A 15175-nucleotide genomic window follows, 5' to 3' on the forward strand; every position below is an offset into this window, starting at 1 on the left:
GATGTGGGACACTCTCGACGCTGGCACAGCTGGAAACTCCTGACGCACTTGAATACAGCACTATACACTCCGGGCCAAAAGAACCCATGGATGACGAACTCTTGTGTAGGTTTTAGGAATCCGAGATAACGGGTAGGGGGCTCATCTTGCAGATTTTGTAATATCTCTTGTCAGAGGTGTTGAGGTATGACAAGGACCCAACGCTTACCCTGTGGATCATAATTTTGACAAAACAACATCCCGTCAATATAAACAATTGTTGAGCTTTGTTAATAAAACGTCAACTTTTGGACGGATTGCTGCCTCTCAAGCGGGAGAGTATTTGAATTATTCACACGATCTGCACGCTGCTCGGAAGGCAAAGTCTCACAGGAAATAGAAGCGATTGAAGCTGTGGTATTTGTGTATAGTGCAACTGTAGTAATGGTGTTAAAGTGCCCCTGGAAAGAAAAAAAAAGTTTTTTTAACAGTGTTGTTGGGACATCCGTGTCAAAATATTAATCATACGCAAAAGAATACATTTTTAGAGAAATATTCACGACCCGAGACGCGATTTAGTCGCTAGTCACCTCATTTCTACTTGTTTTTTATCTCGGCATGCCGAGCGCGTGGAGGAGAGGTGGACCGGCTTCGCCTTCGCGTCGAGGTGGAAAGAGCGAATTACCCTCTCATTGAGCGAGTGACTACTTCGTGACGTCATGGACTTTGCGCGCAGAATTTCAAATAAATTTCTCGCCGTGAATACCGCCCTAAATTTTTTTTTTTTCGCGTAAAATTTGTTTAGTGTCACGCGTGTCCCAACAGACTGTTAAAAAAAAAAGTTATTTTTTTCCTTTTAGAGGTCCTTTAAGGGTAAGCGTAGTACATCGGCAGAGGCCATCAGCGTCTTGATGTTTTTGATCACTTCTGTTGACGATATTAAAATCATACTCCTGGAGTTTTAGCGCCCACTGACCGAGGAGTCCGGTTAGGTCCTTAAGGGAAGCAAGCCAGCACAAAGAGTGGTGGTCGGTGACCACTTCAATGTGTCTTGCATAAAGCTATGGTCGGACTTTTCCAATAGCACAAGATTGAAATTTAGACGCTTCGTAAACGACACTTTAATATTATTTTAAACAGCATTCGTAAAACATGTTTTTAGGCGAAAGCCTTGCCGCGATGAGCGAAAAAGCGTCGCATTAACCGATAAATAAATATACGATTGAGGGGCTCGCTCCACTCATCGGGCGATCCTACTTGTCCCATTGCCTTGGCGTCATCCTTGCGGTCATCCTAGAAGTCCTCCTATACCTCTAGGACGACTTCACTTTTCACAACACTTAAAAAACAAGCGGCGTCGGCGGCGTTGTGCTGTGCCCGAAGGATGATCATAAAATACGTCATCAGGTAACAGCAGCGTGATGCCAAGTGAATAACTTCTGCAAACATGAAATCCAGATAGAATCCAGATAGATTTCTAGTTTTATAATCCAGATAGAGAAACGTTATACTGGGTTTTTGGGTAGGGATGGATCTCTAAAAATCGCAAAACTCGATGTGTAACATACGAGTGTTCGATTTAAAGAATAATCTACCCGTTTAACACATCTAAAGTGGAATGACCCTCAAGATCACATCTTTCAGTGCCTGAAAATATTATTTAACTCAGTAACTACGTTCTGAGACACATTTGTCGGTAGGTGGGAAACCGACATTAACGTCTATACCGAGGCGTTGACTTCAAAACAGTATTTTTGGTACACACCATACTAAACCAGAAAACCAGAAACTAACGGAGGACAAGGGCGCAAACACACACGTCTCAATCTTTATGAGTGAAGCAAAGTGATGAGCTGGAAAACGTCTATGTTTGTCACTTTGTCGTCCGTTCCTCGCCGGTTTAGAATCCTGTGGAACGTTAAGGAGCTCGCCTGCTTTATACATTTGGTTTCTGTATTGCTCGTGACTTTATGTTTAAAAAAAAAATGGGGCCGCATCTCCACGTGGTGAATGATGATCTTTGCGGCGAAACTGTGGTGGTGCTGATGATACTGGTTTTATTGTTCATAGGTGGTGCGGAGTTCCGGATTGCGTTTCAACTTCATTATTATGCTTAATGGTCGGTGAAATGCAGAGCCAGTGGTTCTTCTAGCTAATCAGCTTTGATCCGCTAGAAGCCGTGCGAACGCATCTCCACCGCTTAAGTCAACGGTCCATGTAAGAAAGAGAATGTGTAGTACCGATCGTGGTTATATACGCAGTTGAGCATTTGACCGCAGCGCCATCTCCTGTATAGACGTTGAGCGACTACATACAACGTTGAAGTGTAGCGTAGTGTGCAACAAAGAAAAAAAAAGTGTAACCTAGTGGTTAAGACGTCTGCCTCGTAAGCAAGCGGTTCCCAGTTCGAGCCCCTGAGCGAGCGCACTTTTTATTTTTTTTTATGTGGGCCGATTTTGGAGGCAGTGCAATCGATGTGAGCACGGACGCCGGACAAGGCTAGACCCTAAGGAGCTTCGCCCCTAAGAAAAAAACTGTACCATAGAGTCAATATTACGCTACGCATATTTGTTGCTTTCGGGAGAAAAATGCGACCTGCCTGCGCACTACTCCAGCTTCCTCGCCAAAGCGGGAATAATTCATGTCGCTCAGTAATGTCAGCACACCACAAGACAGGCCTAGCAAAGGGTATACCATCACGTATCTCCGATCCTCACTATTACCGCCATTTTGATAAACGAGTGGCGCCACATATAGACAGTTGGAGTCGTGAGTGTAACGTGACACTTTCGCGTCACGTCACGGGGTAAACTTTCCCGCAGACTTTAGTGGGCGAAATGCACCGTGCGCCACATCACATCTGTCAGCCACGTTAAATCTCCTTTGAGAATCTCCCCCAAACCAACAAAAAGAAACAAGAATATCGCGTTAAACAGAAATCACCAGTAGTATTAATATTAATTTTGGTTCACAAGTAAAACAGCACCAGTCAATAAAGATACCCTCGGGTGACGTAGCCTATCTGTGTTTATTTGCCTGCGATTTGCACTGATACTCACCATTCAAAACAAGCTCTCACAAATAATTTTATTTTGCCAGCATTTTAGCTTGCTAATGAATACCAACAATTATCATTATATAATTAGGGTTCGGAGTTTTCGGTTTAAACCGATAAACGCCGATAAAAGTACGCCGAATTCATTTTCGGAAATTCGGTTTTAACCGAAAAAGCTCAGTTTGTAGGTTCGGCGTTTTCGGTTTAAACCGATAAAAACCGATAAAAGTACGTCCTATACGTCTTCTAGATTTCGGTTTTAACCGAAAAAGTTAAGTTTTTTAGGGCCGCGTTGAGGTGGGTGGGGGAGGGAGAGAGGAAGAGAGCTTTGCGAGGTTCGGCATTATGTGAAGTCTTCGTGATTGCCCTCTTCCAAGGTTCAACATGCAACAAAAGAGGTCTTGGATTGGCCTTCGCGGGACATCTGTGTCTTTTCTGTGATCGAGCTTAGTGTGTCCAGTTCCGGTCCCGAAAAAAAAAAAAAGTTGGGATGTGGGCTAGTATAAGGTTTTTCGCTTCATGGGCACTTCAGAGGACATCGAGGAAAGCCGTCAATACCTTTCTTAACACGCTCTCTCAAACTTCCCTGTTGTTAAAAACATAAACACGATGAATATATATATATATATATTTTTTTTTACATTCCGCTGGTTTTTGTACGGTCATCACCTCAGACGGTTACGTCGTCAGAGTGGGAAGGAAAAATAAGTGCGCTGAAGAAGTTGTGCCCGCGAATTCCGCGAGTTTGAGGTGTGTCCTGACGGAAGTTGTAGCGAGGACCACTTATGTATATGTGTCGTTAATCTTTAAGTGATTGCAAATATCACAGCTACAAGGATAATCTGATCGGGTGTCCAATGGTGGTTCTTTTATATTCACCGAAAAAAATCGGTAAACTGTTTTGGGAATAAATATATGCCGAAAAAAACCGAATATTGAATTTCAAAATAAACACCAAAAAAAGTACGCCGAATTTTAAAAAAATGAAAACCGAAAACGCGGAACCCTATATTAAATGCATAATCCTCTGCTCTTGAAACATAAGATTATATAGCATCGTGAAACGAAAAATGTGAGTCGCTACTCTTGCAGGTATTTCTTGTTTCAATTTACTATCGTTAGCTTGGTTTGATCTATGGTTTTAGTCAGCGCCATGCACATTCCTGCAGCTCATGTTAGGAGTGAGGCCTCACGTTAAGGAGGGTTTATAAGTCAGTCTTACCATTCGGAGAGAGTGTTCGTGTTTATTTCTAAGCGCATTTTTTTCCTTCCGTCAAAGGACTTGATAATCTTCATGCACTTACGAATTTTCCGAACAACCAACAAGCTCTCAGAATCGAACTGACAAAATAGGACAAAGGGAACCGACAGTATTGCTCTATCACAAATTTGTCATCGGCTCCAAACAGGAGGGTTACAAGCTGACCGTTGCCGACTACGAGGGTCCTCATCAAGGTAGGTATCGGTTCTGCCGCAGTGCCTTTCGCAACAAATGCGAAGAATCTGGAATGGCGCCTGTTATTGAGCGCTTTGTCAGCAGGGAGCAGGACCTCTGCGGCTCGGCCGATAGAAAACCGAAAATCAAAAACGAGCCCAAACTGACTGTTTTTGAAAGGCTGTAAATGCTTGGGGTGCTTTCTGTCTTTCTACGTGCGCTGATTTTGTGATTCTAGACGGTTGTTAGCTATTCTCTACTGAAACATTGTTTAAATTTGTTAATTTAGAAATTTAAATTCCCAAACCTAATTCAGAACTTAGTTATCGCAAACGCTAATGATTGTTCTGAATGTTCCATTTTAAGAAACTAGTACGTAATTAATATCTTCTGTGTGACGTGTAGTTTTGCATGAACAATTCGGCTGATGTTCCGCGAAACACGCCGGCATGATCTACCTTTCATGAGATGGTAAAAATGATGTGCTATAACAGGGGTGGCCAGAGTGACATGGGGTTAGAGATGCAAACAAAACTACAAACGTTCTGAGAGCCGCAGGACAAAAGGAAGTAGTAATTCAACTACACTAATTGAATTAATGTAATTTAATTACTTTTTTTTAAATTTGTAATTGCGTTTAATTACTTTGGGCTATAAGGAATTGTAATTGTAATTTAATTACTTTCTAGCTTCAGTAATTACAAAATTTTGGGGACAATTACAAATTACTTTTGCAAGACTGCGGCTCTGGCGGAACGCCTCTGAAAGCGTCAGTGCCCGCACCGGCGGCCTAGCTCTCGGTGACACACTCGCAGTTCGAAGTTTATTTCCTGTTGGCTTTACTTCGTATAATATTGGATTCAGCATTTTTGAGACTGACTTCTCACCTGGGAATATTGTCACCATTGATTCAGGAGCCCCGATTCGGTTCTTACATAATTCTGAACCATCATAGTTCCAACTCAATGTAAATCATTTACAATAACATAAAGCGTCTGTGTGTGAATGCGTTCCTATTAGCACGTGTGGATTATAATAACACTATTAAAATATACCGAGAAGACTAATTGTCGTATATTTATTTGCCTGGCTAGCGAAAATGTGTCAACCTGATTTTACTTTACCGATCTGGCTCCTTCGAGCATATGAGCTAATTTAATATTATTTCTCGAAAATAAAAGAATGTAAGACTTCATTGTCCCAGACTGTCTAGTACTATCAATAATTTAACGTAATTCGCACAAGTAAAGCACAATACATGACATTTACACAGCGATGCCTAAGCCTCCTCATACAGTGGGGCAAGCAAAGAACAAATGCGTTGCATTCTTAACTACTCGCTTAAAGTCATATGGCCCAAGTCGAACCGCTCTCATAGATAAGTAATTGTATTACATTTTGAAAGTAATTTGTTGTCGTAATGAATTACTTTCACTGAGTAGTAATTGTAATTGCAATTAAACTACTTTTAAAGCAAAGTAATTGTAAATGTATATAAATTACATTTTGAGAGTAATTTACCCATGTATGGAGGGGGCATCTTTGTGCCGAAAAGCAATATTGTTTTATGTACGTTGTCTAGTACAAGAATGCCAAGACTATGAGCTTTTTTATTTTTTTTATTGTAGCATATTGTTTTGTCTTGGTGACACGGGAGGAGAAAGGGGGCAGACTTACCAAGGAGCCGTGAGCCGCACTTGGACCCGTGAACAGCCGCACGCGGCTCGAGAGCCGCGGTTTGGCCCTTTGCTATCATGTTGACTTTTGGCTGCTGTTTCTTACCAGGTTTTGTTTACCATTCAGTTCAACTACATACATCCGTAGTGACTGGTACAGCTGAAGCCCCAGCACGATTCCGGACATTAATTATTGACACTTTAAGTGGATTTTTGAACTAGTCAGACTAAATGCATTTTCGGAAAACCCAGGCTTTAGTCTTCCCAACTTGCTATTTATTATCTCTTCATTTAGATTAGCAATTGAGAAAGCAGCAAATGAAGGTTCTGCCAAAATCAACATTCAAATTTTCCCGCCTTCTCCAGCAGTGTGATGTCACACACTGTATAACTTGGAGGTCGAGCAGACAGTTCAAAACGACACTGTACTTTAAGCGTTTTTTTTTTTTTTGGCGTTAACTTGCTTAGAATTTATTGCACGCCACCAAACATGTGCAAACTGTGCTGTCCCCATATAGTAAGCCTATATAGGAATCAATAAATGGATGGAAGAATGATAACGGCCGTACCTTTGTAGCGGGCGGTAGCTAGCTCCACTTAGCGTCACGTTTTTTGCGTCGCGTTTTCAGTGTTGTCAATGTTACCATGGAGCCTTTCGGACCAGATTTTAAAATGCACTAACTTCAGAAAAAAAATATTGTGATTTGTAATTTAGGTTACTAGTTCAGTTGTGTCGATTAATACGTGTAAACAATTTGTATGCAAATCAGTTTGGAAGTAACGAACATCATTTTGTGTTCACTGACGCAGTAAAATTATTCTAGATGTTTGCCTATAACAGAACATATTATATCACAGAACATAATATTTTATATTTGCTGCTTGTTAGTATATCATAATGCAAGAGCCGTCAACACCCTCGCTTGGCTGACACTGGTTTTTTTGGCGTGCACAGATTACGACGCGTTGTCCTACCACAACGGACAGAAGTTCACCGTCAAGAAGAGCATGAAGCAGCCACCCGACGGAGACAGATGCTCCGCAAGACTGAGTGCTGGCTGGTGGTTCAAGGATTGCAACGAGGCAAATCTTAATGGACGTAAATTCACCTCCCGTTCGAAAATAAGGGCTCTCGGTATTACCTGGCACATCAAAGGCCAAGAAGAATCCTACTATTATCCCTACGACAGTGTGGAGATGAAGATCAGGGACTACGACTATGGTTTCTGCACGGGCGCTTTTAAATCCAAAGGTATCTAATTTCTAATCTCTGCTGCGGTTCAAAAAAAAAAAAAAAAAAAGCACTAAATTGCGCGGAAGTTGCCATTTTCAATAAGCTCCGTTAATTTCTCGCTTTTTGACTTTTTTTCTGCAAGCTTTGGAAATAAAATATCACTGCTAGAGAAAACAGCTTGAATTGTCTTGGCTCTCCCGGCTACCGCCAACGTCCAACTCTAAAGCGGCGGTCCCACTGCTTATGCATCTTACAGAAGAGACGCTGCAAACACCGTCTGAGACCTTCCTTGTATATAAGGGTCCAGTCACATTGCTCATATAAAAACCGATTTTAGACATGCTAAAAGCATACATATGTACGAAGCACACACGCTTGAAACGTGATTGAGGCGTGAACTCAGTGAAACCACGTCTGCAGCCTGTGTCGTTTCTCTGACGTATGAGCAGTGTGTGAGCGGCTTAAGTTCACCAACTGCGCACCGTTGGCGCCGACTAAAGCGCAGACCACATGGCGCGTTTTTCTGCACGCGAAAACGCGACGCGCTATGAACGCTCGCGCGGAAGCTGGCGCGGCACCAAGCACCGCCGGCCGCGCGTTATCAGCGTTGCCAGATAACAGAATTCTCAACACGCGATGTAAATGTTGACGCAAATAGTAAAACTGAGAACTAAAGGAACAAATAAGTAAATAAAACTGGTTTGTGCGTCGAAAGACACGCTTTTTCAATTTTTATATGGGAAATAAAAATGCTTTTGAACATTTCGAAATGGGCTGAATACGAAAGAGCGTACTGTGCAAGATCACGTGATAGTTCGACCGACCCTCATTGGGCGAGACCCGCTTCGACGCCTCGGCACGCGGGTCTTGTTCTGGGTCGGCTGGAAACCGACGCTCCCGCGAAAACGCGCGCCCGGGCGCAGGAAATGACGTCAGTTTTACACTGACGCGCCTAAATCGCGAGCAAAAACGCGCCATGCGGTCTGCGCTTTAGTCGAAACCGAACGAGCATAGCTCCAAATTGCACAAAGAACGCTGTATTTAGGAAGCGGCCTCTGGAGCCGTATGTGTCTGCGCTGTAAAGGAACAACTTGGTCGTCGCTGCACCACTTACGAGGAGTGGTTGTTCAACAACGCGTGGCTGAACACTCACTCTCCGCTCACGTGTAACCCTAGCGGTCCGAACCAACAGATGGACACGAGAAGCGTCCCCTCATTTTACCTGTCCTTCGTCGTTTTCTTTTTTTTTTTTTTTTGCGCTGGGTTTTGTTAGCAACGTAACTTTTGAGTGGGTTGATGGTGACTTCTGAAACGCTGGCATCTCGCTCGAACCAATTCATACCCCTGGCGCTACATCTGGGCGTAGAAGAGCTCATTTCCGCTCATAATTCGTTTTCAGGGTTACAAGAACGAGAAATCTTTGTGCGTGTGGGAGGAAGGCTGTTGCGCATGATGCATAAATTGTTTTCTCGTTAGAAACAATGATGCTGCAGCTCCGGCACAGCCCTTCAGCAGCGCCGCCCTTTTCCTCTTTTGTCTCGTTCACAGTTCCTTGTCTGGCCATTTTAATTCTCGGCGATGTGGGACTTTTTCACAGCATCGATTGTAGCTTTGTTTCACGTCGTATACTATAAAATGTCCGCCTCTTCACATGTGGTAATATTTTCCAGCGTGTCCGTTCCTGCTGCGAGTTGTTCCATGAAATCAGAAACCTTTCCTCCCGACGGAACATGACGTTGCTAAAATTAGCTTAATTGGTCGCAAAGATCGGCGATTGATTGATTTATTCTGTTATCTACATCACCCTTACCCGGGCATTATTGTAGGGCGAAGACATACCAAAAGGCATATCAAATATAAAGCATACATCGAAAATATGCGTATGATTCGAAAAAAATTCGAATGACATCAGGTATAAAAAAATTACATAACATAAGATTTCCGACAAAACAACAAATTGGCAAGCACGCCAACAAACAAATCCACAAATAGACAGTAAGCGAAAAAAAAAAAAGTTCTGCAGAACCGAAAAAAAAAAAATGACGAAGCTGCAGCCGAGGAGACAATTTTATCTGGTATGCTATTTCGTTCGTTTACAATACGGAGATATTACAATGATCACTATAGGTTCAGGTATCGCTAGTGTGCTATTGCATATTAAAGCAGACAGCAAACAGTCTAAGCTTACCTTCCGGTAATGCATTCCCATGGAAAACGCAAATGCGTTTTCTCTTGGCGATCGATTATAAGAGCAAAGTCTGCTTAGTGCTGTGACAGAATAAAAAGTTTGGAACGTTTTACAATCGGACGTACAAAAATATGTGTCTGTTAGAGCGTTTTCCTTTAGAATTCATGGTGGTGAACACTGCACTAAAATACCCCAACATGTATAATACGCGCTTACGTTCCAGACTGCTACTATAGGGCACGTATTTACGCATGAAGTCAATGTTATGAAGCCCATAAAGTGAATCAGCTTGACGAAATGCCAGAAGGATGCTAATATAGGCAAAATCAAACAATCTAAACACACAACAAGATTAAAGCATGGAGTTATGGGACGGAGAACACGTACTGGATTAGTAACAAACTGTGCATAAGTAACATGCTGCGTTTCCGTTATCTGAATGCTATTACAGCTTGAATCAACCCTATGCACTTTTTATTTGTTCTTTTTTCTTCAATTGATAGTTTGACTTGACATATCATGCTGTACAACGTAGACCTGAGTCTAAACTTTTGCTGACTTAAATATCGCTGAGTAATAATAGAAAAACCAATTAATTAAATAAATTACGCTTTTATAATGTGAAGGAAGCTACATAGTACCCGTAACGAGTAAAGAAACTACGCTGAATTCTAATATTTCCTGGCGAAGAGAAAAATATCCCGTACGTTTTCTCATAGGAATACGCAAGAAGACTGGAAACGTAGACTGTTTGCTGTTTGCTTCAATTCGCAACTAGAAGTCCCGTAGACACTAGTGCCAGCTGAGCCTCTAGCGTTTATTGTAATAACTCTATGGTTTACAGTTCTCGGGGGAAAAAAGACTCCGGTCTTATGGCGACCATCATGAATTGGTACAAATTGTTTTTAATTCACACGAAGAAATCTAAAACTACATACTCGAATACAAGCTAATATAATCATGGCTTAATTATTTAATGACCGAGTAAATATTGTCACGTGTATCTTATTTTTCCTTCCTATATTAATGTGAAAATTTTGCACTGCGTAGTATAATATTAAAATAAAATTTGGACCAGAACTTTCATTAATTTTCATTTTAGTCTGTATTAACAAATAAGAAATTTGTAAAAAATATGAAAAACGTAAAACAAAAATATAAAAAAAATCCTTGTCCACTTGTATTATAACACTTAGCGAGTGGTGTAACAATATCAGCCAGTTACGCAAACATCCGATAGAAAGTGTGAAGCACCTGGCAATAATTACTCTTTATTTATCCAATAAAATAAGTAACCCATAACTATAATAGCCCGCCCTAGAATCCACAGGAACGTAGAGAATATTGTAAAAATAAATAATATACGAATGTGAAATTAAATTACATTTTTAAATGAGGCGTGTGCGCATGCTCAGTGCCGACAGCAGCGCCACCATAATGGCGTGACGTCACAAGATAGAGTTGGTCTATACACGAGGTAGGCTCGGTAATGAACCAAACCACAACACTCGCTCACATGCTGCACATTAATCGCAATCTGACAGGAAATCAAAACCAACAAACAATTCCAAATTTAGAGATTTTTCTTATCGCCGTAAAATGCTGTATTTGTCTTACATATTTCTAAAAATTAGTTGATTTAGTGGTTTTCTATAATTCTCGGAAAGTTTCGAATTGGAACAATGTGTTTATTTTCACTACTTAAATGCGTGAATTTTGCTCAATTGGCGGGGAGATGTTTTGGTGGCGCCCTCCTGTTTCCCTCTCGCGACGTCATTACCCTGCGAGCAACAAGTTCGATGGTGTTTGTAATTAGCATGGTGGAAGCTTGAAATCAGTGCGTCCTCAAAGCAACACTGCCAACACTGCCGAAATTAAAGTTCTAACATTCCTCTTGTTTGCGTCGATGAGGAATCCTTTTTCTGACGTCATAGTCAGCATTCGGCCAACCGTGAAGGGCCGACCACAGCAACGCTTTTGATCGCCCACGTCGCCAATAGGGGGTAATCAGTGGACGCCGTATTTGAGCGTGATGTTCAGAGGGCACGCTCAAGACGAGCCCACATTACGAGGCTGCTAAGACCGGCAGTCTTGATAGCGCGGGATGCAAGTTGCAGATGAGCTCGGGAGCTCGCGCCGTCAGTACGAGCTCAGCAGTCGAGCAAGCAGCTATGGCCGTCAATGAATACACCCTATGCTTTTGTCCAATCCTTGAATTCTGCCGTGTACAGAAAATGCCCACTCGTAAACAAACCAACGCCGCGCGTGTTTTTTTTTGTTTTTTTTTCTTTCAGTGTTGAAGGTTTCTCATCATACCAGACACTGGTGTGGTGGAAAGTGCTCAGTTTGGTTGCTAAGCCAAATAAACATGGGGCCAAAGAATCAAACTGTTGAATCAGTCCCATGTTTCTGACCCTGGAAGGGGCTTTGAAGAACGTTGACCTCCTCGCTCCCCGGAGAATGGTCAGCCAGGATCCGCGTGGTGTTCCCTCGTCCAATGGTCGGCCGGGCTGTTAGAACCGCATTCATGAAGTCTTTAACAGACTCGAGTTCACAGCTCTGTAGCACTGTCAGTGTTCTTCACTCATCCATCTGGCTCGAAACTCGAGAACCTGTTGAAAGCACAGAACAGAGCTATCCGCCGGAACTACTGAACAACAAATACACAACAAAATCAATAGCTTGCTACGCCCGTAGTTTCTATCATGCCCTTTTCAAATCTTAACCTTTTCAAAAACCTTGAGAATGTGCTTCTTTTGATCGATATTGATAATATTTTGTTTTGTGTGTGTTTGTATTTCCAATAGTTCATGCACCACTTCCCCCTTTGTAATGCTCACGTCCCAAGTGTAAAATAAATAAATATTTGAATTCTTCACCAGTGTTGGAATCTGGTGGTATGTCATTGAGTGCGTGTTAATAAATTCGTTGGCATTTATTTTTTAAATTAGCTTTTATGTTAATTGTTTTCATAAGTTTCAGTGTATCTTTGTTGTCGTTAACTTTTGTTCTTTAACTGCGGTAGTTTATTAGGAGCAAAATGGGGTGTTAAGCGGGTCATTAAAAAAGAAAAAAATATAGACATAGTAAGGATTGATGACAACACAAGCCTCTTTATTACGAAATGTTGTCTTTTTCATATTCGGTGCTTTGTATAATTTTGTATAACCATCACTCATGTTACAACCCGAATTTGGCTTAATAGTAGAAACGCACTCGAAGACTTGGCCTTCACAGATGCCAAAGATAAATCCCAAGAGGCGCATCGGCGAAGCGTACACGCGGTCCCTTGTGAAATCAAGAGTCATCATGTTCCTTTACAACAAAATATTAAAAAGAAGCGAAAAAAAAAGCATTGTCGCAACTTATGATGTCCATAGCTGTGCGCGTCGACCATGGACTCTGATATGGCCGTGATAAAATTGAAATTTCCCGCTTTTTCAAATAAAACAAAACAACGATATATTATCACGAGACCTAGGACGAAGTTGGCACGTGCCAGAAACAAGCGCAGTCGCGGTGGTTCCGGTGGCGTATTTTCACGTCCTTGAATAGCTTCACGCTCAAGGGAGAAAACAAAGAGGGAACCCTATTGAAAAAGGCCAATATGAACTCGGCCTATTGGAAATATTGTATTCCAATGAAGATGATGGAAACCAATAAAAACTTATTGTTATCCGATTAACCCAATACGCACGATGGGAATTCATATCGGAGCACAATATCCCGATATAGTATGCGGTTATTGGTATACAACAGGATATTGGTGCACAATATCCCGATATTACTTGCGGTTATTGGTATAAAACACGATATCGGAGCACAATACCCCGATATACTACACGGTTATTGGAATAGAATACGACATCGATGATGATGATGATTGGGGTTTTTTGGCACAAGAGCAACTCAGGCCATATTGCGCCAAACAAAGGTTTTTCCAAGAGGCTTAAAAGTATAATCTATACGAACTGGAAGCTACAGCTGGTGTAAAAAGCCAGTTTTATGAAGGAAATTTAAAACTCGATTGAATGGTACCAATGGTTGATCACCAAGCAGAAAATATGGGTGAAAGGGAAGGTGACCTCGAAAAAGTTCTGGAAAACATGATCGCCGCTCTTGGTTTAAAGATTTGCAATGCCACAGGATGTGCAAAACAGTCATAGCTTTCCCACAGTTGTCGCAAAGTTTAACGTCCTCACCACAGAGCAGGTGCAAATGAGTCAAACGGGTATGACCGATTCGTAAGCGGCAAAGGAGAACTTCAACCCGACGGTCTTTATGGGAGGAACTCTCCCACACCCCCAGTTGGGGCTTGATAACATGAAGCTTGTTCTCTTTTTCCAAATCCCAATCCAACTGCCATGACTTCATAATTGATTTCTGGATGATTGGTATCAGGTCTTGGTGTGGCAAGCCAAGAGGCAGTTTTGGGGACTCTTCTGCAGAGCCAGCAAGCAAGTCTGCTTTCTCATTGCCGGAAATACCTACGTGGCTAGGAACCCAACAGAATTTGATCAAGTGTCCTAGCTGAAGTGCTCGGTTTAACCGTACCCGAAGATATTGCACGAGAAGGTTCTTACTGTCTGCTAAGGACGAAATGGCTAGAAGAACGCTCTGGGAGTCGACAAACAGAATTGCTTTCATGATATTGTTCTCCAGTAAGTGCTCAACAGCCATTGGAATGACATACAATTCAGCAGTAAAAATATTTGCAAGAGTATGGAGTTGTCTAACTTTTTCGAAGGCAACGGAGTAAACCGTACACCCCACAAAAGTTGGTGTTTTTGATCCATCAGTGTAAAAGTGTGAGTAGTCCTTGTATTTCTGTTCCAGTTCCGCAAACTCCTGCTGAAGAACGAGTGAAGAAATAGCTCTCTTTCTGTACTTGGACAGTGACCAGTCACAAGAGATTGGCAGAAGGTCCCAAGGTGCAATTCTTTCATTGCTCTTCAGCAAAGCAGCCTCACTAACGGGAAGCTGGAGTGATGCTGCCATGCTTTGAACTCTGAAACTCAGAGGCCGAACAATACTTGGCTTGTTTTCAAAGAGTCGGAGGGATGTAGCAGATTGGAGGGCATCAAAAGAGGGATGTTGAGGAAAACTGTATATCTTGTAAGCATAACAAAGACTCAAATATTGCCTTCGTCTTTCCAGAGACATTTGATGTGTATCAGCATACAAGCTAGGCACAGGTGATGTTCGAAATGCCCCCGTGGCAAGTCTGAGCCCCAGGTGATGGACGGGGTCCAACATCTTTAGGGCAGATGGACGCGCCGACCCATAAACAATCGCACCATAGTCCAAGCGGGACCGTACCAAAGAGTTGTAAAGTCGCAAGAGGCACCGTCTGTCAGACCCCCAGGTTGTATGCGACAACACTTTGAGAATGTTTGAAGAACGTAGGCATTTATGTTTCAACTCTTTCAAGTGGGGTATAAAAGTAAGCTTTTTATCAAATATTATTCCTAAAAACTTGTGGGCCTCCTTTACAGATACAGCGACATCATTCAAGTGCAACACTGGATCTGGAAACAGGCCACGGCGGAGTGAAAAGGGAACACAGATTGTCTTTTCTGGGGAGAACCTAAAGCCATTTTGATCAGCC

General features: G+C 42.1%; 1 protein-coding gene across 1 annotated transcript in view; it reads left to right on the forward strand.

Annotated features, from left to right (window-relative positions):
• The window catches only part of LOC8039922 (techylectin-5A), an 80670-nt gene extending 73265 nt beyond the window's left edge, over positions 1–7405 (forward strand). Inside the window, 3 exon segments of the mRNA XM_040217293.1 lie at positions 4314–4382; positions 4385–4489; positions 7101–7405. Of these exon segments, the coding sequence (XP_040073227.1) occupies positions 4314–4382; positions 4385–4489; positions 7101–7405 (479 nt within the window).
• Positions 7406–15175: the final 7770 nt, after the last annotated feature.

This window comes from Ixodes scapularis, unplaced genomic scaffold, assembly GCF_016920785.2.
Source record: "Ixodes scapularis isolate PalLabHiFi unplaced genomic scaffold, ASM1692078v2 PGA_scaffold13__105_contigs__length_92229423, whole genome shotgun sequence".
NCBI lineage: Eukaryota > Metazoa > Arthropoda > Arachnida > Ixodida > Ixodidae > Ixodes > Ixodes scapularis.